Source organism: Hypanus sabinus, chromosome 21, assembly GCF_030144855.1.
Source record: "Hypanus sabinus isolate sHypSab1 chromosome 21, sHypSab1.hap1, whole genome shotgun sequence".
In the NCBI taxonomy this organism is placed as follows: domain Eukaryota; kingdom Metazoa; phylum Chordata; class Chondrichthyes; order Myliobatiformes; family Dasyatidae; genus Hypanus; species Hypanus sabinus.
Genome location: NC_082726.1, coordinates 54097703 through 54125192, shown reverse-complemented (window position 1 = coordinate 54125192; position 27490 = coordinate 54097703). Strand labels below are relative to the sequence as shown.

General features: G+C 41.7%; 1 protein-coding gene across 6 annotated transcripts in view; it reads left to right on the top strand.

The window, feature by feature from the left end:
* The window catches only part of kcnma1a (potassium large conductance calcium-activated channel, subfamily M, alpha member 1a), a 924908-nt gene that overhangs the window by 200149 nt on the left and 697269 nt on the right, over positions 1–27490 (top strand). For all 6 annotated transcript variants that reach the window (XM_059946553.1, XM_059946552.1, XM_059946549.1 and 3 more), the window contains one exon: positions 12643–12804. In XM_059946553.1, the coding sequence (XP_059802536.1) occupies positions 12643–12804 (162 nt within the window). The remainder of the gene's footprint in view (positions 1–12642; positions 12805–27490) is intronic.

Genomic DNA, 27490 nt, shown 5'->3' with positions numbered 1-27490 from the left:
CAAAAGCCAGAATAAGAAGGTGGGAGGAGGGGAAGGAGGACCAGCTTGAAGGTGATAGATGAAACCAGGTGAAGGGGAAGATGGTAGGTGGGGTTAGGTGAGCATGTGAGTATTGGGAGGTGATAGGTTAAAGAAGGGCTGTACAAGAAAGAATCTGATAGGAAAGGATGGTTAATAACAGAATAGAAGGAGGGGAACCAGTGGTAGATGAAATACATTTAAAAACATTCAGCAGATTGGACAGTACCTGCAGACAGAGTAACAGTTAGTGACTCAGGTGGAAATACCTTTATCAGCTTTCTGGGGTTGAGGTTTTAAACATTCAAAACTTTTTGCAGCTGAGGGTTAATGAATAGAAAAGCAGCTCTTTTCCTCTCTGTTACATGGGTGATTAACTCCCCCAAATTTTAGCCAGTACTCTGTGATCCCAGTTTGAATGACTCTCTCTCTGCTATATACCATTACCTCTTCTGTATTTCTCCACCTTCCACACCATTGATTCTTCCATACTCTCCATATATTGGCTCCTGATATTGCTCCTCTTGCCTTCTCTTTAATCTTCCACTTCTCTCACTCTCTCCTCTACCTATCCCTCCCCACTCTCTGTCAGACTTACGCACACACGACACGCACCATTTGCAGAGAGATGCCGTAGGTACACTGGTGAAAATTTTTAATGAAAATCCCTATTATGTGTTTCTTTTACTAAGTCAAAATAGGACAATAACTAATAGAGGGAATGCTTTGAAAAGACTGAGTTACTGTGCTTTCATTTTCCTAGGGACCACACATTGTCCTCAAAGAAATTAGTGACTCTGAAACCAGGCCAATCTTCTATTCCTTTTAATGAATTTTATGTACAGGGTAACCAAGTGAGATGGTATAGTGTGAGATCCCTGGTGTGCTGGCTGAGTTCATTATGAAGAGTCTCCTCTAGCCAATGTCTGTCTGTGTGACTATTTATTTTATCAAAAGAAAGCACCAGAAATTCTAATATGAATAATTTTATACAATTTTCTTGAAAAATATTCAATGTGTGAATATAATTACTGAGATGGAATAAGTTTTTTTCTTGTAAGTATTGAATATCCCATGCTATTAATGCCCAATTATCACAGTGATGCTTTTTCAATAAAAGATACGAGATGCTATTAGAAGCTGTCTGAAGCTGATACTCTTATGCTTAAAGGTTGCATTTACTTCATTGGTATTAGAAACAATGTTAGCCTTCACCTCGAGCAAAACTTAACTTTTCCCCAATCCTTTTCTGTTTTTTCCTTGATCGGCTATTTAAATATTGATCCATCAATATGTTTCATCCAGTCTCCTTGGGAACTGGATGGAGTTTGCGATCGAACTCCAGAGGCAGAGAAGCATTGCCTTTCAGAACAGAATCAGAATCAGGTTTATTATCGCTGACATTTGCATGTCATGAAATTTGTTGATTGGCAGCAGCAATAGAGTGTAATGCAAAAAAATACTGTAAGTTACAATTTTATATATATAAGTTAATAAGTAGCACAAAAAGAGATCAAAATATTGAAGTAGTTCTCATGTGTTCATTGTTTGTTCAGAAATCTGATGGCCGAGGAAAGGAGCTGCCCTGAAGTTCTGAGTGTTTATCTCCAGGCTCTAGTATCTCCTCTCTGATGGTAGCACTGAGAAGAGGGGATCTCCTGAGTGGTGAGGGCCTTTAATGATGATGCTGCCTTTCTGAGTCATCACCTTTGTGATGATGTTAGAATTAGTGGGACCTTCAGCATATCTACCAAACATCTGGCCAACTTGTCCAATCCTCTTATGTAGGCTAGGCTATTTTGAGTTTTCTGTTTTAAAGGACCTAAGGACAATGTTCTATATTTAAAAGAACAATGAATCTTTCTAAAATCTGGCTATCTTGAAACTAAAATATCACTGCCAGGAGGAGACTGCCTGTACATGCCTGTAATTTACTGACAGAAAATTGAAAATAAATTTGTTTGAGCATTGTGTGACCTCTGACTAAAATTTAGATGAGAGTTATTTGAAGTATTGAAACCAGTGAATGAATTTCTGATGATCGAAAAACAGTATTTTTTAAAACTTTTGTGAAGCTCAAATTTGGGCATGTGTATGGGGATTGCAGTGAAGCCTGAGCCCTGAGTCACTAAGAACCTACATGTATGTGTCTGTCTTGTTTAAAGTGCTCGTGCAAAGATAATTGCATTAAAGTTCCTGCAGAGAACAATGCATCATAGAAGCAGGCCTTTGGGCCCTCGATGTATGTGCTGAACACAATGTTAAGTTAAGCTACAAACACGGGAAAATCTGTAGATGCTGGAAATCCAGAGCAACACCCACAAAAAACTGGAGGAACTCAGCAGGTCAGTCAGCACCTATGGAAAAGAGTAAACAGTCTACATTTCAGGTTGCAACCCTTCTAATTCTTTCTGCTAAACCTAATCTCCTCTATTAATGTCAGAGTCAAGTCAAACACAAAGTAAATTTACGAGGGGGGATTGATAAGTTCGTGGCCTAAGGTAGAAGGAGTCATTTTTAGAAAACCTAGCACATTTATTTTTCAACACAATCCCCTCTTACATTTATACACATAGTCCAGCAGTCTTGGAGCATACTGATTTTGGACCTCCAGAAAGTGTCCACAGATGGGTAATTGATAAGTTCATGGCCTATGATCGAAGCCGATGAGTTATACAGCTCTTGTTACATGCAAATGCAGTTCAATTCTTTGAGTAATTATGCAGAAAGTTTGAAGTTAATAACTCATCTCCTTCTACCTTAGGCCATGATCTTATCAATCACCCCGATGAGTTATTAACTCAATAATTTGATTTATGAACGCCAATGTGTCAAAAGCTCTCTTTGCAACCCTATCTACTTGTGACACCACTTCCAAGAATTGGCTTGCAAGTCCAGACTGCACAAACAGAATCTCCCACTCAAACATCTTAATTCCAGTTGTTTCCTCCATCTTCCCAAACAAGTTATGTTATTCCAGTGTGAGGATTTTGTCGGTGAAGTGAAGAAGGTTTAGTTGTATTAACAATATTTCTGGCAAATGAATTATCTGGGCAGACCTCATCATTAACCCCAGAGAACCATATTCTAATTTAATAGAATGCAAATCAGGGCATAAGTCTGGGGAATTACTTCATGAAGCTCTTCCTGCAATCTGAAGACTTATATGGCAATGAGTAAAATATTAAAGATTAAGGATTAGCTTTGCTTGTCATGGGTAAATCCAAACATTTGAGCATATAATGAAATGCATCATTTTGCATCAACAACAAACACAATCCCAATGTGCTGGGGGCAGCCCACAAGTGTTGCATCACTTCCAAAACCAACATATTATGTCCACGACTTACTAACCCTAACCGTAGATCTTTGGAACACAGGAGGAAACCGAGCACCCAGAGGAAAAGTACTCATTTATAGGGAGAGCATACAAACACCTTACAGACAGCGGTGGAATGAAACCCTAATCGGTGATCACTGGCCCTGTAAAGCAATTGCACTAGTAGTCTTCATCTGGGCTATTGCACTAGATGTGTGACCTTAGCTAGTGTTTTGGAAGCCTCCATAGTGCCTTGAAAATCACCAGCCATGCATATGGGTATGCATAGTCAAATGGGCTTTTGATTACAACTGTAATACAGGACACAAATTGGAAATGAGTAACTGTGTACAGCTACAAAGCAAGTTATGTGCCTGGAATGGGCTGCAGATATAATACAGGTGTTTAAGAAGCTGTTAGATAGGCACATGACTTCATTCACCTCAATGCTGAACTGATACCGCACTTTCAAGGACTCTACAACTCAATTTCTCAGTATTATTTATTTATTTGCACAATTTTTCTTCTTTAGCACATTGGCTGTTTATCAGTATTTGTTTATGTATAATTTCTCAGAAATTCTATTCTATTTCTTTAATTCCAGTAAATGCCCTCAAGAAAATGTGTAACAAGGTAGAATAGAGTGACATATACATACCTGGACAATACGAGGGGTGATTGATAAGTTTGTGGCCTAAAGTAGAAGGAGTCAATTTTAGAAAACCTAGCACATTTATTTTTCGACATAGTCCCCTCCTACATTTACACACTTAGTCCAGCGGTCATGGAGCATATGGATCTTGGACCTCCAGAAAGTGTCCACATCAGGGCTGATTGATAAGTTTGTGGCCTAAGGTTGAAGGAGATGATTTAATCAAATAATTGCCCCGGATAATTCATTTGCCAGAAATATTGTTAATACAACCAAACCTTCTTCACTTCACTGACAAAATCCTCACACTGGAATAACATAACTTGTTTGGGAAGATGGAGGAAACAACTGGAATTAAGGTGTTTGAGTGGGAGATTCTGTTCGTGCAGTCTGGACTTGCAAGCCAATTCTTGGAAGTGGTGTCACAAGTAGATAGGGTTGCAAAGAGAGCTTTTGACACATTGGCGTTCATAAATCAAATTATTGAGTACAAGAATTGGAATGTTATGTTGAAGTTTTATAAGATGTTGGTGAGGCCTAATTTGGAGCATTATGTACAGTTTTGGTCACCTACCTACAGGACAGATATCATTAAGATTGAAAGAATGCAGAGAAAATTTACAAGGATGTTGCCAGGACTTGAGAACCTGAGTTATAGTGAAAGGCTGAATAGTTTAGGGCTTTATTCCCTAGAGTACAGAAGAATGAGGGGAGATCTGATAGAGGTATAGAAGGAATGCTTGTGGGGTCTTCGTAATTAACAAGTTTGGTCATCTCTACTCCATTCCATTTATTTATTTATTACTTATTTATTTAGAGTTATGTGCCCTTCCAGCTCAATGTGTCACAACCCCCACCAATTCAGCTATTTAACCCTAGCCTAACAAGACAATTTACAATGACCAATTAACCTACTGACCAGTAAATCTTTGGACTGTGGGACAAAATGAGAGTATAGTTCACTGGGGCAAATGTGCAAACTTCTTACAGCCGGGACTGTAATTGAACTCACAACTCGGGAATGTCCTGGGCTCTAATTGCATTACGATGTTACACTACCATGGCAGAAATTCTGAATGAGTTGTGTACACACCAGCTTAATATGTTAAGAAGATGGTTTACACTAACGCATTTGTGCATTTGTTCAAGATTCATTCGTAATTACTTTAATGGAATTAAAGCAATGTTATCAGATTATTAGCTCCCTAATGCTGTCAAAGAGCATATTTGTGGAGAATGTTTGTTCATAAAATTACAAGGGGCACAAGGCTTGGTTCATGAATCGGGAGGGATTATTGACATAGAGAAAATCTGTGACCTGCCTCAGTTAAACATAAAGTGCAGTCCCAAATCAACGTGACTCAGTTCACATTCAGCTGGTGACTGATGCTTTTCAACCTTGTTCTGTCAATCGTTCAGATCATGGCCGATGTCTTGACCTCTCTTCACTGTGATCCTTAAGGTCCAAAATTCTCTCTTCCTCAGCCTTGAATATATTTAGAAACACAAGAGGTTCTGCAGATGCTGGAAATTCAGAGCAGCACACACACAAAATGCTGGAGGAACTCAGCAGGTCAGATGGCATCTATGTAGAGAAATAAACAGTCAATGTTTCGGGCTGAGAACTTTCATCTGGACCGGAAAGGAAGGGGGAAGAAGTCAGAATGTGAAGGTGGTGGGGCAGGGGTGAAGGAGTACAAGCTGGCAGCTGATAGGTGAAACCACTTGAGGGGAAGGTGAGTGGGTGGAGGAGGGGAGATGAAGTAAGAAGCTGGGAGGTAATAGGTGGAAGAGGTAATGGGTTAAGGAAGAAAGATTTTGATAGGAGGGGACAGTAGACCATGGGAGAAAGGGAAGAAGGAGGGGCACCAGAGGGAGGAGAAAGGGTAAAAGGGGAGCCAGAATGGGGAATGGAACAAGAGGGAAGGGGGAGGGAGGAGAGATTACCAGAAGGAATCAATGTTCTTTGCTCTACCAATCATTTATATCATAGCAGATATCTTGGCCTCTGTTCATTATGATCCTCAACTTCCCTCAAGTACAGAAATCTCTGTTTCTCAGTGTCCCTGCCTTCATTCTTCTTGGAGAACAGACTTCCAAAGATTTTCAGTTCTCTGAGAAGAAACTTCTCCTCTGTCTTAAATGGGTATTCCCTTCTTCTGAAACAAAGACCCCATGTTCTTGATACCCCCACAAGGAAAAACAATCTGATAGCATCTGCCCTGTCGAACTACTTCAGAATTCTCAACACTTCATTCAGGTTGTCTATCATTCTTCTGAGCACTAATGAAAACAGGCCCAGTTTGCTCAATCAATTTTCATTAGTCAACCACTTAATTTGAGGAATCATCCTTGGGGAGCCTCCCTGAACAGCCTACAATACAGGTACCTTCCTTCTTAATCAAGATCACACTGTGCACAGTTCAAACTGTATTAACACAGAGTGCTTTGCTCAGCAGCATAGGTTCATTTCCGAATTGTGATGTTTAGAGTCAGAATCAGGTTTATTATCACTGATCTATGTCGTGAAATTTGTTGTTTTGCGTCTGCAGTACAGTAAATTACAATTAAAATATATATATTGTATATATGAAATAATGCAGAAGAGTTGTATATATCAAATAAGCAGTTCAAAAAGATAGCAAAAATAGTGAGGTAGTGTTCATGGGTTCATTGTCCATTCAGAAATCTGATGGTAGAGGGGAAGAAGCTGTTCCTAAAGTCTTGAGTAAATATTGGTGTAAATGGTCCACAATTGGAGTGATGTTCTGGCCTGCGCCTGAAGATATGCAGGTTGGTGCCTTCTCAGTGTGATTCCTGATATCTGGAAACGAGGTTAACAAAATGGCTGTGGAATATCAGCAGCACAGAGCTGCTGCCACAGAACACCAGCATCCGAGGTTGGATCTTGACTTTGGGTGCTGCCTGCGAAGAGCGTGCATGTCCTCGTAATCACATTCCTTCTGTCTACTCCGGTTTCCTCTCATGTCCCAATAAAGTGCTTGTTTGTAGCTTAATTGGTCAGTGCATCTTTTTCCTAGCGCAGTGTTGAGTGGTAGAATCTGAGAGGCGTTAAAGAGAATGTTTTGGGGGAATAATTTGGTGTTAGTGAAAAACTTGTGTAGATAAATGGTTGGTGGTAGGCATAGATTCAGTGGGCTGAATATCCTGTGTCTGTGATTTATCTCTCTGTGACTCTTTGATAACAGAAGTTTTAAGTAGGCAAGCTATACAATGGGTGAGCTTTCAGCTGATTGCGCTGGAGGAATTATTCCATTGAGTAAATATAGGGCAGCGTTCTCAGAAACCTACAGAGACTTAGTGAGTTTCATACTCACCCGCGTCCATTAGATTCGAGGAACCACATCTGGGGATGGAGGTTTACATCAGCCAAGTGTCAGCCTCACATTTTGCTCGGAAAACCAAAAATAAATCTATTTTTATTTTTTGAAACAGCAACAGATCATAATTAAACCCGTGGCGAATGTGACAAGTAGCAAACAGGGACAAAATCTACTAACCACGGGGTCCTAAGCTGTACTGTGAACAAACAGCTAAAAATATTTTAATCAGTGGAAACCAAATTCTGTGAAGTTTGGAACAAAGTTCTGATTAAAAGCTGTGAAGTTAGAACGTGTTCATTCAAGTTGCACTCAGCAGCTTAGAGAGTTGATTTGGAAACAAAGACAGTGCAAATTAGTTTAATCTCTCAAAAATTATTTTTCTTGGTCTTCAGTTTTAAAAAAATGTGCTCTAACCCAGTGACAGAATGCTAGATGTCTTTCATTCTCTTTGTGTAAAGCATGAGCAGAAACTGGCAATATGTGATGTAAATAATGCACCTATCAACGTACACTGAATATTGGACCATATCCCTTGATCCCTTTAACTTCTAAGCGCCTTTTGATTTTTAACTTGAATCTTCTGAGCAGCCAAACCTCTGAAGCCCTCTTGGAATTTATAATAACTAATTAAGCTACAAACTGGTATGTCTTTGGACTGTGGGAGGAAACTGGAGCACACAGCAGAAACCAACGTGGTTCACTGGGAGAACATACGAATTCCTTGTAGATGGTGTCGGAATTGAACTCTGAACTCCAAAATGCCCCATGCCTTAATAGGATCACGTTAAGTGCTATGCTAACGTGGTTTCTTGTCTTTTCATTAAATACTGCCAGTTCTATGTTATTTCCAATCAAATGTTTGGTTTACTATCCTTTGAAGATTTCTTTTTCTCAACCTTGTTTTGTGGAGTTGTGTACATCTTCTTTTCCACAAACCTCAGCATCCCTCCCTCCCACATTTCCAACCCCAGCCATTTCAGTTACAGCACAAAAGCTGTCTTAGTTTTCCACACAAGGTGCACATTTGACAGTATTTCTAGAGGTACAGTTTTATCTATTCTGTTGTATATTGTTACAGATACAGGGCAAATTTTCAACAGCAAAGTGGGTCATTTCTTACCTCTAATACTCTTCAGAACTTTAATCCTTGGAACACAGAAGATTGAGAGGAGATTTGTTAGAGATATACAAAATTATGAGAGGTATAGATAGGGTAAATACAAGCAGGCTTTTTCCACTGAGGTTGGGTGGGTCTACAACCAGAGGTCATGGGTTAAGGATGAAAGGTGAAAAGTTTAAGAGGAACATGAGGGGAAATTTCTTTACTTAGAGTGTTGTGAAAGTGTGGAATGAGCCAGCACAAGTGGTGCATGAAAGCTTCATTTCAACATTAAAGCGAAGTTTGGATGAGTACATGATTAGTAGTGCTATAGTCCCAGTGCAAGTTGATGGGAGTAGGCAGTTTAAATGTTTTTGGCATGGACTAGATGGGCCAAAGGGTTTGTCTCTGTGCTGTATTTTTCTCTGACCCTGTAACTAAACCAACATGACTGAGAGTTCTACTGAATTCACTCTGTTGATTGTATCGTTTGCTTCCCCACTATACAAGATGTTCCTAGATGATCTCCTGTCCAAGTACTGATCAGGTCTGAGTGTCTTGTGACCTTTATTACAAGCAGGTGTTAGTACAGGAGAGGAGACTTCTTGCTCTGTTTATATAGACCAGAGAGACTTCATCTGGAAATTTTGTGGGATTACTTACCATGGAAGAGTAACTGGTGGATGGAATTAGGAAATTCTGTCCTTTCACTATTATCTGTAGTAGAGCAAAGGTTGAATCAGTCTGCTGCTGTAAACTATTTAAATTGGCAAGCTGATTTATTCTTACATGTACAGTGGGAAACCTTGTTTTTGCCTACTGTCCAGGACAAGTCATTGTAAAGGAACATTGAGGTAAAACAATAACAGAGTGCAGAATAGTGTAACAGTCCAGAGAAAGTTCACATCAGGTAGATAATAAGGTAGAAAGTCACAATGAGGTAAATTTTAAGGTTAGGAGTCTATCTTTCATACTAAGGAACCATTCAATGCTCTTATAATAGTGGGATAGAAGCTGTCCTGGAGCCTGGCTCTATGAGCTTTCAAGCTTTTGTACCTTCTGACTGATGGGAGGGAGGAGAACATCTGAGATGGAATGTCATTCCCGGCAGGTGGGGCACATCGGCCATGGTTGGTAGCTCATCTAGGAGAAGAGAAACTCTGATCTCAATCTTCCGCTGCCTTGCAGCTATATCCACTCATGGGGGTCTTCGGGTGTCAACCTCGAGGAAAAATCCAGAGCTGGATTCCCTAAGGCTACATTGAATTCAAAGTTGGTTCAAAGCGATGTGCAGGTGCCAAACTGTATCGGTCTCCGCTGTTCCTTTGGATTCATCAGCCAGCTACATGGACAACAGCTTGCTTTCCATATCGTACTGCCCAGGCTTGTGTACTGGCTTGCATATACGTAGACTGCTAGGACACAACATGCATGGTCGACCCCAACCAATCCTGGGCCTCAAGGTTAGGAATTATGAATCATGGAATTTTTCTGCAACACTAAAACCTATTTTTAATGTCAGAATGTAGATGTTGGTATTGCTTTGTGTCTGAGCCAGTTTAGAGAAAGCTACTGGGGTTTCAGATTATTTAAAGGCTGCGGGCAATGTTGCATTTCCCAGCATCGAAGGACTGTCTGAAACCAGGCTCTCTGTAAAGAAGGCCGGATCTGTCCATTACATGCAGCACACGTGCCCGTCACTGAGCTGAGTTCTGCTCTCAGGTTTCTCCAGGATTTTATCCCCAGCTTGTATAAGGAATGGAAATACCATTGGCACTCAAGTTGGCTGTGGTCTTCTGACCTTGTCAGCAGTGTGCTGCTTCAGGACTCAGCACTCCAATTACAACATGTCTCAAGTCAGTGCTGAGGAAGATTGTGATTCTACAAGAGCAAATAAATGAATTTTGACTTATGAGTTCTAATTGTGTCAGAGTGATGCAACAATATAATTATTAGTTCAGGAGAACTGATCATGAACAATGTAGAACACAACTAAGAGAAGGCTTATACTTGTGCACTTAAGGATATAAGGCATCTTGATTTTATTATTAAGTATGATCACTTATAGAGCATTCGTAAGTTGCACTGAGTATCAGGAAGGGTACTTCACCTCCTTCCTCCTTCTTTTTCCCCCTACCCATTTCTTCTTTGACACAAGAGATTCTGCGGATGCTGGAAAACTTGAGCAAAACAAACAAAATGGTGGAGGAACTCAGCAGATCAAGTGGCATCTATGGAGGGAAGTAAATTGCCAATGTTTGGATCTCAGCTGTTCATTTCTCTCCATAGATGCCAGCTGACCTGCTGAGTCCCTCCAGGATTTTGCGTCCACTTCTTGCTCTCTCTGTCCTCTCCTCTCACTCTCACACCTCCCCGTCCCTAACTATTTTATCACCCTTCCCTCTCCCATTTCACTTTACTGCAAAGGCTCATTTTCTAAAGCAATGCCAAAAGCCATATCGAATGGCTCATCCCCTCAGCATGACAGTTGACAGCCAACTCCAAGTTTATTACTCCACTGGGACTTCATCTCTGGTGCCCACTATTGGTCATTTCTGGGAGGAGTATTAATTTACCATCCATCATCAGGATCAGCTGATACAGAGGGTGATGATCAGTTCCTGCAGGTTGCATTGACAAGTGAGGAGATTCTCTGGGAGGTTTGTGTGAAGGAATTAACAACAAGATGCTATTTGTTGGTGAAGGAGTTTTTTAAATAGAAGGAGTCTATTTTTGGAAGATTTATGCTCAGACACTTTAGTGTCAGTGGCTAATATGAGGGGTCATAATTTTATGGTGATTGGAGGAATTTATAGGATGGGTGCCAGAGGTGATTTTTTTACACAAAGAGGGGTAGATGCACGTAATACCCTGCTGTGGTGGTAGAAGAAGAAAATCTTAGATAGGCACACAGGTGACAGAGAAATCTATATGGGAGGGAAAGGTTGAATTGATCTTTGAGTAGGTTATAAGGTTAGCACAGCCTAGTGGGGTGTACTGTAGCATTCTATGTTCTAACTGAAGAAATTTTGAGCTTGTTGCAGGCTAAAGGTTTTACACATTGCTTTTGTACACTTAATAGTGGCAGCTTGAATTCATCGCAGAATTCATTCTTCCTTAGTAAGCATAAACCGTTAAAAAGGTTGAAAATTGGAACAAATGGTAATGATGTTCTTTCTGGGCTGGGTGACGCATTGCTTGGGTCTGGTGTGCACCAAGTCTGTGAGATGCCAGTACCCTCACCTCACCCCCCAGCTGCCCTTTGGGTCAATCTGTAAGTGTCAGCAGTTAAGGATCAAGGATCAGCTTTATTCACCATATACGTTTACATGTATTAGAGATTTGTATATGACGGATGAAAGCATTGAGCTGCTGCACACATAACAAACAGGAGCTAGATTCACTTGCCAAGACCACATTTTCCCCAAAGTAGTGACTAGCCGAAAGAAATGAAATAATCTCAACATCCCCATTCAAAGTCTGATAAATTGCAATATTGCAATTCATTCCACAATCCTTTGACTCTAATATTTACTCAGGACTGGGTGGGGAGAGAGTGAGAGTGAGATTAGAATCCAGAGTTGCCTGATACCCTGAAGTCCTGCAGAACTCGTGAATGTTGGGGAGTGTTGAGGGACAGAGGAACCTCAGTGTACAAATGTAGAACACACACTGTGAATGCCTGAGGGTGTTGAGGAACCGAGGAACCTCAGTGTACAAGTGTAGAACACACACTTGTGAATGGTAAGGAGTGTTGAGGGACAGAGGGACCTCGATGTACAGGGTAGGGGACACACCGTGAATGGGCGAGAGTGTTGAGGGACAGAGGATCCTCGGTCTACAAGGGCGGGGGATACACACCATGAAAGATAGGGAGTGAGAGATGACCAGGCTGTCTACTTGAGAGCTGGTACCTTTTCAAATCATTTGGCCCATTTACTTCTAACCCTTGGCTATCCATGTACCTGTCTAAATGTATTTTCAACATTGTGTGTGCCTGCCAATTCATTGGGTTTGTTTCAATATAGTTAGTATTCGGTTTGTAATTGAAATATGTGCATGTTTACAAATTTAGTAGCCTTGTTGAAATTGAGTTTACAAAATCTTCACTTGGGGTTTCATTGAGCATTGCAGTATAAGTCAGTTTTTCTTCTGGAATGTCCCACGGATTCACACTGCAGCTTTATGTCCTTGTGCTTGATTCTCGCAGGATGCGCAGAAAATTGGCGGTGCAGCCAGTCAGCCGGACGATGCCCTCCATGACCTGGATGAGAAGGAGGAAGTACCACAGGGTGAGGTGGGCTGGATGACCTCGGTAAAGGACTGGGCCGGAGTCATGATATCTGCCCAGACACTCACCGGCCGAGTTCTCGTGAGTCTACACTTTTAATTCTTGTGATGTTGGTGTGGGTGTTCTGTTTGAGGTTATTACATTAATGCCAAGTATTGTCGCTGCTAGATAGTACTGCAGCTGAACCCTGTATGGATGGGTAAATCATTAATATATATTGCTGCCTAATTACAAGGAGAGGCTTCCACAGGAAATCTAGACCCTGTGGAGTTATTTGAACATCGTTCAGCACTAGTTTTTTTGTAGCATTTCAAAGCAATGATTACAAGTCAGGACAAGTGATTTATTTGATTTATTTTTTTTTGTTATTTGTTCCTTTAGATTGCTGGTAAGCTTCCTGATAAATCTGTCTCAAATAATTGCAGATGATGTTTACAATGTTCCCATCTAAAAGCAGTTAAGCATTACAAGTGTAAATTATCCAGATGCAAGATAAAAGCAAGAAGAGGTTTTCTGCAGTAGGGGACATGGAGGATGAGAGTGCAACCATTTTGCTTGCAACTAATTTTGACTCTTCCAATTAGCCTGGCTGAGTGTGATGAGAATTTGGTCCTGAATCAGCTTCCTGGTATGAAGCAGGTAGCAGACCAGCAAGCTTAACTCATCTGAAGGCAGCTCTCCTGGAAGACCTTCAGGACACTCATTGAGGCCTAATACCTCGTTGAAAATGTCTATCTGTGTTTGCTGCCATTTGAGGACATTATAAGCTGCATCTTAATCTGTCTTTTCTCATCACAACTACCTTGGCTCTGACAAAGTTAAAGGCAAATTAGTTTTGTGTTGATGGTATTAGTGCCTTTACTTGCAAGTTGCCCAATGTCTGTTTCTGACACAGTCTCTGGAAGCCTGACTCAATGATATTTTATTGGATATTTGCTGTCCAATTTATGCATGCAATGTCACATTTAATTTATCAGACTGACTGTTAAGTCTTATTCAAAATATTAATGTATCCATTTATAACAGATGACATGCAATAGGTGATTGCATTTGAAATTACTGTCTTATCTATTATGAGTATGAAGAATGTACTCTATGAAGCTTGGTTAGATTATTGTTGAATTACCAGATATGAGGAACTGCCCTTCCAAAGCAGTTATAGGTAATCCTGATGTTCACTCTGAAATTCAGCAAAGATGTTGTCAACTTAATTATGGCATGATATCTTTGAGGTACTGTGGCATCTTGGCAGCAAATTGCATATAGTGAACTTGCTGCCTTGTAGCTCCAGTGATCTGGGTTTGATCATGACCCCTGGTGCTGTATTTGTGGTGTTCGCATGTTCTTTCTGAAATCAAGGTTCCTCCTGGTACTCTGAGTTCCTTGCACATTGCAAAGAGGTACAGATCAATGGGTAATTTGGTCACTGCAAGCAGTATTAATGCGGCAAGGAAGTTGATGCCTTCTAAATTGGGCTTTTAATTGATATGGTCTGTTTTAACCAATGACTATCCCTCCCCTCATCTGAAGTCAGGTTTTTAACCTTAAACTGAGCCAAAATACAAATAACTTTTGACTGTGCTTAGAGCTATCCATGTTTTCAACACCTTTAATAATCAGTGAATTCGTCCTTCTGTTGATTATTTTCAGTTTGCTGAATGGAATATTATTGTCATGGAGTCATAGAATAATACAGCATGGATGCAGGCCTTTCAGCCCATCCAGTCCATGCTGACCATGGTGCCCACCCAGCTAGTCCCAATTTCCTGCATTTGGCCCATATCCCTCTAAGCCCCACCCCTCCATATACCTATGAACACGCATCTTTGATTTAATATTCCATTAAAGTCTTTGGAAATATCTCATTAATAACTATAAGTTTTTCATTCAGTGAATGTATGGATGGCCATTAAAGGTTGCCCAATGTGAGTATGGAAGGTGGGATCTTCCATCAAAAGAGAACTAGTACAATTTTTTTAACTGGACTTTAATCAGCCTCTTTGCAAAGGTATATGTCTCTGATTTTAGTCTTCTTGTGTTTGAAAGTTTTTCTAATTGGCTGGATATTGGCTTCCAAAGTGTTGCATCTTCAAAACGTTTTCAACATTATTTAACTGAGTGATTAATGAGTAATAGTTCACATGTCAGTTAGTTCTCTGTGACCGAGGCTGCGATCCTCAGGGAACATTGATGGGACTCTAATTGATCTAGTTTGCACTCAAGATTTAGAGTTGGATGATTTACTGTTTAGCCTTGAATATATGATTAAAAGCTCGAGTTCCCTGCTCAGTTCTGTTTTATCATCCCATTGAGGAGTTGTGTTTTGAATGAAGTGCTGGTATGTGTCTCACTGCTGCCACCTCTCGTGGATGGGGTGATAACTTGTTTTTCTGATGTTTTATTATAACATCAGCTAATGGAAAATAACACATAGGAAAAGAATTGGGCCATTCGGCCCATCATTTCTGCTCCACCATTCCATTCTTCTAACTTACTATCCCTCTCAACCCCATTCTTCTGCTTTCTCAACATAACCTTTGATGCCCTTATTAATCAAGAACTTATCAAATTCTGCTTTCAATATATGCAGTGACATCTCCTCCACAACTAACTGTGGCAATGAAGTCCTTAGATTCACGACACTCTCGCTATAGAAATACATCCTCTTCTCTGTTTTAAAGGCTCCTTCTAATCGGAGGGTGTGCCCTCTGGTCCTTGGCTCTCCCACTACTGGAAACGTCCTCTCCATGTCCTTCCACTCCAAGCCATTCAATATTCATTAGATTTCCATGACACCCCTCCTTATTCTTCTAAACTGGCCCAGAGCCTACTAATGCTCCTCATATGTTAACCCCTTCATTTCTGGAATCATTCTCATAAACCTCCTCTGCACCCCCTCCAATATCTTAGATAGGTGGCTCAAAGCTGCTCACAATATTCCAGATGTGGTCTGACCAGTTGCTTATCATCCCAAAGCATTAGTCACACACAGCTGGTTATCAACAGCTGTTGAAATATGCAAATTTGTTAATAGATTTTGAGAGCAGGGGAGAAGTGTGTCAGAAAATTGCTTGAGGATTTGGTACAACAGAGACTGCAGACATTGGAAATCTGGAGCAGCAAACACAAAATGCTGGAGAAACAAGATCTCAAGGAAGGTAAATGGTCCAAAATGTTGACTGCTCATTTCCTTCCATAGGTGCTCAAAGTTCAAAGTAAATTTATTATCAAAGAATGTATATGTCAATATAAAGAACCTTCAGATTCATTTTCTTGCATGCATTCACAGTAGAACAAAGAAATAAAATATAGTTATTAAAAAAGTGCACACGTGCAAAGCCTGAGAAACAGCCAATGTGCAAAAGAAGACCAACAGTACAAATATAAATAGTAATAACTAAAAATAAAGAACTAATACTGAGAACAAGAGTTGTAGAGTCCTTAAAAGTAAATCCACAGGCTGTGGAATCTGTTCAGAGTTGAGGTGAGTGAAGTTATCCACACTGGTTCAGGAGCCTGATGGTTGAAGGGTAATAACTGTTCCTGAACCTGGTGGTGTGTGACATAAGGCTCCTTTGCCTTCCCCATGACAGCAGCGAGAAGAGAGAGTGGTCTGGTGGTGAAGACCTTGATGATGGAGGCTGCTTTCATGTGGCAGTGCTCCCTATAGATGAGCTCAATGTGGGGACGGCTCTTCCTGCGATTCAGCTGGGCTGTATTCTTCTCTCTTTGTGGGCTTTTCTGTCCTTGGGCAATGAGCTGAGAAATCATCCTGAACAGATCACGGCACAGTACCAGCAACGCTGAGCTCCTCCGGTACTTTGCCGGAGGACTGTGCCCTTGTTACTGGTTATGGGCGGCTGTCAGCTGTTAAAAATATCATGCTGACTCTTTCTTGCTTCCTGCTTCCTCTCAAGAAATGAACCAAATTTGGATTTCAAAAGCAGAGGCAGTGATAAGGCGATTTAGGGCTCAGTCATGTTCTAACAATTTGAATTCTCTGTCAGTGAAAGGAAATGCAAAGTCAGTGTCTCGGTTTGAGAATCGAAGTGTCGACTGTCCACTTTCTCCCACAGATGCTATCTAACCTGCTGAGTCCCTCCAGCAACGTTTTTGCTGCAGATTCCAGTATCAGTATTCATTTGTACCTCCTCTCGTACTTCTAGCCAACTGAGTAGTTTCTATGAATGTTTTGGCAAGTCCGACATGTTGCATGATATAATGAGCAGTCACACAAAAGGACAGCGGAACTGAGAGAAATCTAAATAAAGTGAAAGAATTTTTAATTGGATCAAACCTCATAATAATTATGACTGCAGCCTCAGAACTTTACAATCTTTGGATACGAGTGTTTCCATATTTGTTATTTGTTTCTTAACTTGCTGCCAGTAAACTTGTGCTCCAGTAATTTCTTTAATTAAGTTAGATGGCTGAGGCTGTTCTATCTAAGGAGTTATTAATAGCTAAGTTCCTTTACAGCTAATGACCCTGTTCTGAGACTGAGATACGAGTCTGCTGATCTAGCTTCAGGGTGATTAAAGAGGATTGAGGAGCATATCTGGACTGTAACCTCACTCTGCCGGGTAACCTTATATGATCCTATTTAACTTGGAATGCATCTTAAGGTGCCGCAGCATTTGACCAGTTTATTGGGTAGGGCCGTGCTGCCTGCAACTAAACTGGAATTCTCGGAAGTGCTGCTGCTAGGTCGCCTGAAACAAAAGGGCAGCAATCAGGCAGGAGAGCCCCTTGGAGGAAAAACGCTGGGCTGGCCATGGCGAAGGTTCAGAGCAGGTTTGCAAGCAATAATCCTGGCATTGAAAGGGTTAGCAACACACACAAAATGCTGGTGGAACGCAGCAGGCCAGGCAGCAACTATAGGAAGAGGTACAGTTGACGTTTCGGGCTGAGACCCTTTGCTAGGACTAATTGAAAGAAGAGATAGTAAGAGATTTGAGAGGGGGAGCGGGAGATCCAAAATGATAGGAGAAGATAAGAGGGGGAGGGATGAAGCTACGAGCTGGAAAGGTGATTGGCAAAAGGGATACAAGGCTAGAGAAGGGAGAGGATCATGGGATGGGAGGCCTAGGGAGAAAGAAAGGGGGAGGGGAGCACCAGAGGGAGATGGAGATTAGGCAAAGAGCGATTGTGAGAGGGGCAAAGAGAGAAAAAAAGGAGAGAGAAGGGGGAAAAACAATAAATAAATAAATAAATAAGTGATGGGGTAAGCAGGGGAGGGGGCATTATCAGAAGTTAGAGAAATCACTGTTCATGTCATCAGGTTGGAGGCTACCCAGACGGAATATAAGGTGTTGTTCCTCCAACCTGAGTGTGGCTTCATCTTGAGAGTAGAGGAGGCCATGGATAGGCTTTTCAGAATGGGAATGGGACGTGGAATTGAAATGTGTGGCCACTGGGAGATCCTGCTTTAATCTCTGGTGGACAGAGCATAGGTGTTCGGCGAAACGGTTTCCCAGTCTGTGTTGGGTCTCACCAATATATAAAAGGCTGCAACGGGAGCACCGGACACAGTATACCACACCAGCCAACTCACAGGTGAAGTGTCGCCTCACCTGGAAGGACTGTCTGGGGCTCTGAATGGTGGTGAGGGAGGAAGTGTAAGGCCAAGTGTTGCACTTGTTCCACTTACAAGGGTAAGTGCTGGGAGGGAGATCAGTGGGAAGGGATGGGGGGGACGAGTGGACAAGGGAGTCGCATAGGGAGCGATCCCTGTGGAAAGCAGAAAGGGGGGGAGGGAAAGATGAGCTTGGTGGTGGGATCCCGTTGGAGGTGGTGGAAGTTACGGAGAATTATATGTTGGACCTGGAGGCTAGTGGTGTGGTAGGAAAGGGTTAATATATGAGGAGTGTTTGACGGCTCTGGGCCTGTACTCAGTGAAATTTAGAAGAATGAAGAGGGATCCCATTGAAATGTATCAAATATTGAAAGGTGTTGGGAGAGAGGATGTGGAGAGGATGGTTCCTATAGTGGTGGAACCAATGGCTGTGGATGGCAAGTCATTAAGTGTACTTAAACTAGAGCTTAATAGGTTATTGATTTGTAAGCGTGCCAAAGGTTATGGAGTGAAGGTAGGAGAATGGGGTTGAGAAGTATGATAAATCAGCCATGATGCAATGGCAGAGTAGTTTTGATGGGCCAAGTGGCCTAGATCTGCTCCTATATCTTCTTGTCTTATGGTAAGAAGCAGAAATCAGCTCAGGAACAGACTATCTTGGCAGAGCAGCAAGCCTGCTAATTATCTGGACACATCAGCATGTGGCACTTTAATTTGAAAGATGCAGAAATGGCAATCAGTACAAATTGGTTTAATTTGCCACCGAGAATTCCTTCCTGTCTGTCAGTAAGCGAGACGACGCATCAAAGAGAATGGCGGGTGGGGAAGACATCCAACAGCTTCATCTCATTTTGTTTCCTCCCAACTTTGCTGCTTTGCTGAGCATCTGTTACTGGGCTGACAGCAAACTGGTTTCAGTTCAACATACATTAGATCACCAGAGCATCAACTGAGTGCAAAACAACCAAACCTTTCAGTTTCAGTTACTTTTCAGCCATAAATTAAAAAAGGAGAGATTAAAGATTTGCTTTATTCATCACATGCAGATCGAAACACACAGTGTTGTTTTATTGCTGTATGACAGCAGTATGTTGCAAGATATAAGAATGACCATTAGTTAAAAAATAAATAGCGTAAAAGAAGGATAACAAGGTGGCGTCCATGCATTTGTGGACCATCCAGAAATCTGATGGTGGAGGGGAAGAAGCTGTTCCTGTAACAAGGTCTAAAAGTAGATTTTCAGACGTTGGGAGAGCACAGGCTTTTTGGAATCAGGTAGTGAAGCTGAGGATGAGATCAGGTTAGCCGTAATCATATTAAAGGGCTGAGCAAACTGCATGAGAAGGTTGTCTCATTCGACCTGTTGAAGTTACACTGACTCTCAGAAAAATCCTGTGGGCTTGATGAGGAGGGACCACAGTATGGGGCTCCTTTGCTCCTGGACAAGGAGGGGCCAGGTTGAGTGAGAAAGCCACACAATGATAGTAGTTGTGTACCACCCTGGGGCGGGGGGCACATGAGTGGCAACAGTACTATTTGTTTTAAGGAATATCATAGAATATTACTTAACACATTGACTATGAATGTAAGAATAAAAAATCATTGCATGGTATATTCTTATAATTTTTTCATTATGAATAAAGTTTATTTTGATCTATATTCAAAAAATTGTCTTTTTCCTCAACCGATTGCCCTGTTGCCTCTTTCCTCACTCAAGGCTTTTACTCTGTAAACCCTCCTAGACAAGGGGTAATTAACAGCACTCATTTGACCTGTTAACCTGCTTGTCTTGGAGGAGACTGGAACCTGTGGAGGGAACTCAGGTGATCACAGAGCGAACATGAAAACTCAGGATAGATAGTATTGGACGTTAGATTTGAATTGGGTTAGATAGAGTTATCTGGTAGTTAGATCTCTGCATGTCACCGTTTGTCCTTATTTCAAAGAAGGAAAAGAAAGATTAGCTTTATTTGTCCTCTGTATATTAAAGCATACACAGTGAAGTGTGCCATTTCTATCAAATCAAATCAATGAGGATTGTGCTGGCCATTCAGCAAGTGTTGCTACGCTTATAGTCCCAACATAGCATGCCCACAATGTGGGAGGAAACCAGAGCACCTGGAGGAAACTTACTCGACTTGCAGAGCAAGTATTAGTGCCTTGCAGACAGTGGCTGGAAAAAACCCTGGTCTTACAGCAGGTGCTGTAAATCGTTGTGCTAATCACTGCACTACTGCAGCGCCCCTCTTCAAGTACTTTGCTTTATCCAGTCATTGAAGCTTCTTGTACATTCCTGTTTATTCCCCTCACACTGAACGCTGCCTTGTGCCTCCGCTTTGCTTTGCTACATTTGCCTCACTAAGACATGAATTGTGCTGCAGCTCCACAGCTGTCAATCGCTGCTCTGTGAACAGGACAGTTCAGGGAGGAGACCGCGAATGAGAGCAGGTATCAGAGAAGTGAGCCAGAGGTACCCTTACACTTGCTGCTGTCGAGTGACTGTGTCTGATGACAGAGGACTGTTATTGAAGTTCTCTGGTGTTGTGTGGAGCAGAGATTTCTTTCCCCGCGATCAGAGTCTCTCTCACCTGTGCTATGAGTTTTAAGTTCGCTGTTTGACCTGCCTTGCGGCTGTGTGACCCCAGTTTGTGCTTCACAACGCAGATGGTGGTTAGTGTTCTTCTGTTCCCTTTTGGCAACTACCCATGGGGCTTCAGAGCATTAGCCTATCATATTGCTAATCCAAATTCCAGTAACCGCACTTGGGGGGTGGGGGAGGGAGCTTATTTCAGTGAAAATTGAAAAATTTACAGATATGTCAATCTAACGAAAATACAGGAAATACAGGTGAGGTCCCGGAAGACTGCTGAGCCCGCTTGAGGTCCCAGGTGCCAATATTGTTCCTCTGTTTAATGCGAAGAGTAGGGTATAGTCGGAGAATTAATAGGCTGGTAAAGATAAAGAAGTAAGGATTAGCTTTATTTGTCTCATGTACAGCGAAATGTCCGTTGAAATGTATTGTTTGTGTCAAATCAAATCAGTGAGGATGTTGCTGAGCCATTGTCGCTAGGCTTTTGGCATCAAAGTAGCATGCCCACGGGCCTTCCGTCACTACTAGGGGATTTATTGGAGGAGGATCTTGGCTAAAGGAAACACTTGCATTTGCTGCCAAGGGAAGTGGTAGATATGATAACAACAATAAGGGTGGCAGCAATAATGTCAAGCTGATAAACAAAGACAGCACTAGTGTAAGACTATTACGGCACCAATGACCGGAGTTCAGTTCCGCTGCGGTCTGAGCATTCTCCTTGTGACTGCTCTAGTTTCCTCCCACAAAGACACTCGGGTTTGTAGGTTAATTGGACACTTGTAATTGTGTGATGGGTCTCAGTAGGCCAGAAGTGTCTGTAGCGATGCTACACCTCTAAATAAAAAAAATTAAGAAGCATTAAGACAGGCAGGGAAATTCTTAATTCTTAAACCACCCCATCTGGCACCAACAATCATTCTGTGGTCAAAGTCACTTAGATCACATTTCTTTCCCATTCCAGTGTTTGGTCTGAACAACAACTGAACTTCATAACCATGTTGATTGGCTGCCACATGATTGTCTGATTAGATAATAGTATTAATGAGCATATGTACAGTTACATCCAATAAAGTGGGGTACTGAGTGTATTAACCAATTTTCCCTGGGTAATTTGTAAGGACAAAAATCTCATGCAATTTTTTGCCCAGTGTCAACAATATGTGCACACTGAATTTTTAAGTGGAAACAAAACTCTTTGATCGCTAATACGGCAGACGAAGCATCACACGCCTTCAGCTGAACTATTCCACCAAATAAAAGGAAGTTTTATACACGGCAGAGCTTTTGGGTCTGAATTTGAAGTACAGAGTGAGACATTTGTTAACTATGTATCCGTGGATTCATCTGCCGACTCATCCGCATCAGGATCCGGAAGAGAAAATGTTATTGTGTACGGTCGTGAAATATACTTAGCATGCCAATGAGGTGGAGGGTGACAACCTTTTGTTCGCAGTTTAAGTTCCTTTGTGCAGGGGTAGCTAAAGATATGCCCACATGCATATGCCCACACTTTAGAGGTAACATTGGTATTAACTCAAATATCCTTAACATGTTGAAGATTTTGACTACAATAATGCCTTACCTGACTTGAATAGTTTTAGTGAAAAAACTCATAAAATAAATGTTTATAGATGCTAAAAAATAAGGGGTTGTTACCGTGTAATGTAACTCCCAGATTCAGGGGAGAGTGTTGAATGCTGATCTGTTACCTCTGACACGAGTAACCCTGACTTTGCTGAAAGGCATAACAGCTGTGTCCAGCAACTCGGGGGATCAATGTCCCTCTGCTCTTCAGGCATTCCTGCTGTGCATATGGAGTATTGTGTGTCATTTTGGGTGCTGTACTTTGGAGGTGGTGCAGAGGAACGTCAAACGTAGATCAGCACGGCACAGTACAGGCCCTTCAGCCCACAATGTTGTGCTGCCCTTTTAACATCTCCAAGATCAATTTAGCTCTTCACTCCCCCATTGCCCTCCTTTCTTCTTTCATCCACGTACCTGTCTTAGAGAAGGGATTTACGAAAACGATTCATGGATGAGGACGCCCAGTTATGCGGGCAGACAGGAGAATCTGGGGTTGTGCAATCTGAAATTGATGAGATTGGGAGGAAATTTGATGGAAGTGTTTGAAAATCAAGCAGGGCTTAGGTAGAATGGATCAAGAAAAAACTGTCCTGATTAGTGGAAGAGTTAAGAGCCAAAGGACATAGAATGAATATGATTGGCAAAAGAACCAAAAGTGATATGAAGAAAGATTGTTTTACGCAGCAGGTGATTAGGGTCTGGGATACACTAACAGGGGTTATAAGCAACTGGTAGACTTTATGAAGAATATCTGTTGCTATGTAAATCACATCTACCATTCTGACAAAATCAAAGTTCAATGTAAATTCATTATCAAAGTATACATATAACATATACCTTAAATGATACCTTATACTCTTAAATGATAGGGTCTTTTACGAGACTCCTGGATAGGTACATGGAGCTTAGGAAAATAGAGGGCTATGGGTAACCCTAGGTAATTTCTAAGGTAAGAACATATTCGGTGCAGCTTTGTGGGCCGAAGGGCCTGTATTGTGCTGTAGGTTTTCTATATATAACCTTGAGATTCATTTTCTTGCAGGCTCCCACAGGAAAATAAAGAAATACGATAGGATCCATGAAGAACCATACATAACAAAGGCAGGGTTGCTGAAAGTGGCGTCAGTTCAGCTCTGCAGCGAGTGAGGGAACCTGCACTGGTCCAGCAGTCCAATGGTTGTAGGGCAATGAATCTGCTGGTGTGGGCCTCAAGGCTGCTGTGCCTCCTGCCTGATGGTGGTAGTGAGAAGAGAGGGAGATGGGTGAAACACATGGGATAGGCTCCTGGCAGGCACCGAGATGATCTACTCCGTGTCTGCCAGGATCAGGCCTTGATAGAGCCACGCTGGCTGTCCCTGATTGGTCCCTGTTGTTCCCAGTGCTCATTATTTCTCAACCTCAGAATTTTGTTTCATTTTAATGCAAAGTGGTCAAAGTGCTGGTGGAGTTACTAAACTGCAGTGATTATAGTTTTGCTGGTTGGTTCAAGATCAGATAGCAGGTAGCTGTTCTTAAATCTGATGGCGTTAGACTTCAAGCTTCTGTACCTCCTGCCTAATGGTAACTGTGAAAAGCTGACATGGATTTCATGGTAGGGATTTTTGATGATAGGTACTGCTTTAAGGCAATGCTTCCTGTAGATACTACCATTGCTAGGGAGGGATGTGCCCATATTGTCCTGGGCTGAGTCCATGACTCTCTGTGGCTTCTTACAAAACTTACAAAGGTTCATATATGAACGAAGTATGTATGCAGTATACTACTCTGAAATTTGTCTTCTCCAGATAACCATCAAAGAAAACCATGGAAGTCAGTTCAAAGAGAAACAGTTATCTCACCCCCTACACACAAAAAAAGAACGGCAACACGATGATCAACCCTGAAAACCCCCCGCACACAAAACCCAACAAGAACATTGACCCCCAAATCCCTCTCCCCTCACAAAATAACAAACAAAATGCAACAAGGACATTGACCTCCCAAAGCCCCTTCCCCCCCCGCACAAAAAAAAAGACAAGAAAGAACAGGCAAAAATACAAAATATAAAAGCTATAAGACTGAAAAAGTCCATAGTCCAAAAGTCCAAATCCATAAACGCAGGCCTTCAGTAACATTTTCTGACATCATCGAAAGAGTCACCACTTAAACGCTTGAATGTTCCTGCAAATTCAGATTGCTGTACCACACCATGATATGATCAGTCAGGATGAATTGAACAGTACTCCTTAGATGTAGACTTATCTGAAAGGAGATGCTCCCAACCTACCATTCCCTGTTAATGAAGTTAGCTTCCCCCAGTTTAAGACATTATTACTGGCCGCTTCTTGCCCTTTTCCAAAATAACATTAAATGTATGCAGTTGTACTCACCTTCTTCAAAATGCTCCCTCACTTGACCAGCTCCATTCATCAAAATCCAATATTTCTCCTTCCCTTGTTGATCTGTCTACATACTACATCTAAAAGCTCTGCTGGGCATCTCAATTAATTTGCCTTCTCTGAAACTTTTGGCACCTAGCCAGTCCCTACTATTGGCAAAAATCCCTCAGTATGATCTCTGACATCTGCCAACGTCTCTGTTCCTGCATTTTCTCTGGAACAGTAGAGGCTGAAGGTCGATCTGATAGAGGTTTATAAGATTATGGAAGGCCTCAACAAAGCAGACAGTCAGTATCTTTTTCCCAGGATTGGAATGGCGAGTACCAGGAGACATGCATTGAAGGTGAGAGGGCATATGTTCAAAGGGGATGTGAGGGACAAATGTTTTACACAGAGAGAAGTGGGTGCCTGGAATCCACTCCCGGAATGGAAGTAAATACCATAGAGACTTTGAGGTGAGCTAATAAATGCGCAAGGAATGGAAGGATATGAACATCGTGTAGGCAGAAGGGATTAGTTTAGTTGGGCAATTGATCACTAATTTAATTAGTTTGACACAACTTTGTGGGCCTTATGACCTGTTCTTTTGCTGTACTGTTTTATGTTCTATGAGTCATAATGACTGAGGAAATCAAAGCACATTCTTCCAGATTGAAGATTATTTTCTGTGGAGTCCAGGGCAAATGCCATTCTGAAATCCTGATTTTTATATTAGCTAAAAAAGAAAAGAGGCCACCTCTGCATCTGCCCACCAGTAATTCCGCAATCCACCCTTTCAATTGCTTGTGATTCATGTTGGTGCCTACTTCTGTCACATACTCTTCCAGCCAAGAAGGTCTGACACCTCTCATTGGAATCAGAGTCAAAATCAAAATCAGGTTTATTATCACTGATGCACTGTATGTCATGAATTTTGTTGATTTGCAGAAACAATGCAAAGTTTAAAGTAAAATTATTCCCAAAGTACATACATGTCACCATATACAACCCTGAGATTTGTTTTCTTGTGGGCATACTCATTAAGTCAGAGATTTGAGTTTAAAACACTGATGGGAGTTTCTTCACAGAAGAATCAACAAAGATACACAGGTTACTTGGAACGAGCGTCACGATGGAAAAGCTTGTCGAAGACTGTGCGACAAGTGCTCAATGTGGGTAACTGAAGTAGTACAATGGCACAGAAGAACCTTGCAGTAACCAGTAAACAGCATGAAGAACTTCAGGGAGCAACTAACAGGTCAAGCAAGCAACTATTAGGTAAATCAGTGATATTCAGGTGAGGTAAAATACCAAGGTCAGGCACCCTCGAGGCCCCCTACTGATCCAAAGGACTACCGACAAGGTGTACTCAACGGTAGGGACTGTGCTGTATCTACTACTTTTATAGGGTTTTCCATTCAAGGGCATTGCTGTTTACATACCAGGCTGAGATACAGTTATTTAATAAACTTTCCACCGCGCATCTAGGAAATAGGTGCGTTGCCCTGATTTCTTCATAAGGACAGGTCTTTGGAAATAAAAATGAGTCAGATTTTCAACCAATACATAAAAATACAGAGCAATACAGATATATAAAAAATTGCTGGCTGGTGGTGTAGTGACATCTGCACTGGACTTCAACGTGAGTGACCTCAGGTTCGAATCTGGCCAGCTCTCTTCACGCTGGGTTGAGTGTTGAGCTGGCTACTTGGCCTCATAAAAAAAACCTTAAAAAAAAAACCTTATCAGCTCTGGGGATCTCCCATCCACTGCCACCAACCTCATAGTTCCCACACCCCACACTTCCCGTTTCTACCTTCTACCCAAGATCCACAAACCTGCCTGTCCAGGTAGACCTATTGTCTCAGCTTGCTCCTGCCCCACTGAACTCATTTCTGCATACCTTGACACTGTCTTATCCCCCTTGTTCAATTTCTTCCCACCTATGTTCGTGACACTTCTCATGCTTTGAATTTTTTTAATGATTTGTTCCCCACAATCTTATTTTCACCATGGACGTCCAGTCCCTATATAACTCCATCCCCCACCAAGATGGTCTCGAAGCTCTTCGCTTTTTTTTTGGATTCCAGTCCTAACCAATTCCCCTCTACTACCACTCTCATTTTGTGTGTGTTGTTGTTTGAATTTCCAGCATCTGCAGATTTCCTCGTGTTTGCTAGTTTTAAAATCAGAATCAGGTTTATTATCACCGGCATGTGTGTCATGAAATTTGCTAACTTAGCAGCAGCAGTTCAATGCCATACATGATCTAGAAGAAATAAATAAATCAATTACAGTATACATATCATGAATAGATTAAGAATTGTGTAAAAACAGAAATCATATATATTAGAGAAGTGAGGTAGTGTTCACGGGTTCAATATCCATTTAGGAATTGGATGGCAGAGGAGAAGAAACTGTTCCTGAATTGCTAAGGGTGTGCCTTCAGGTTTCTGTACCTCCTTCAACAGTGTGAAAAGGGCATGCCCTGGGTGCTGGAGGTCCTTAATAATGGACGCTGCCTTTCTGAGACACCACTCCCTAAAGATATTCTGGGTACTTTGTAGGCTAATGCCCAAGATGGAGCTGACTAGATTTACAACCTTCTGCAGCTTCTTTCGGTCCTGTACAGTAGCTCCCTGCCCCCTGCCCCCATATCAG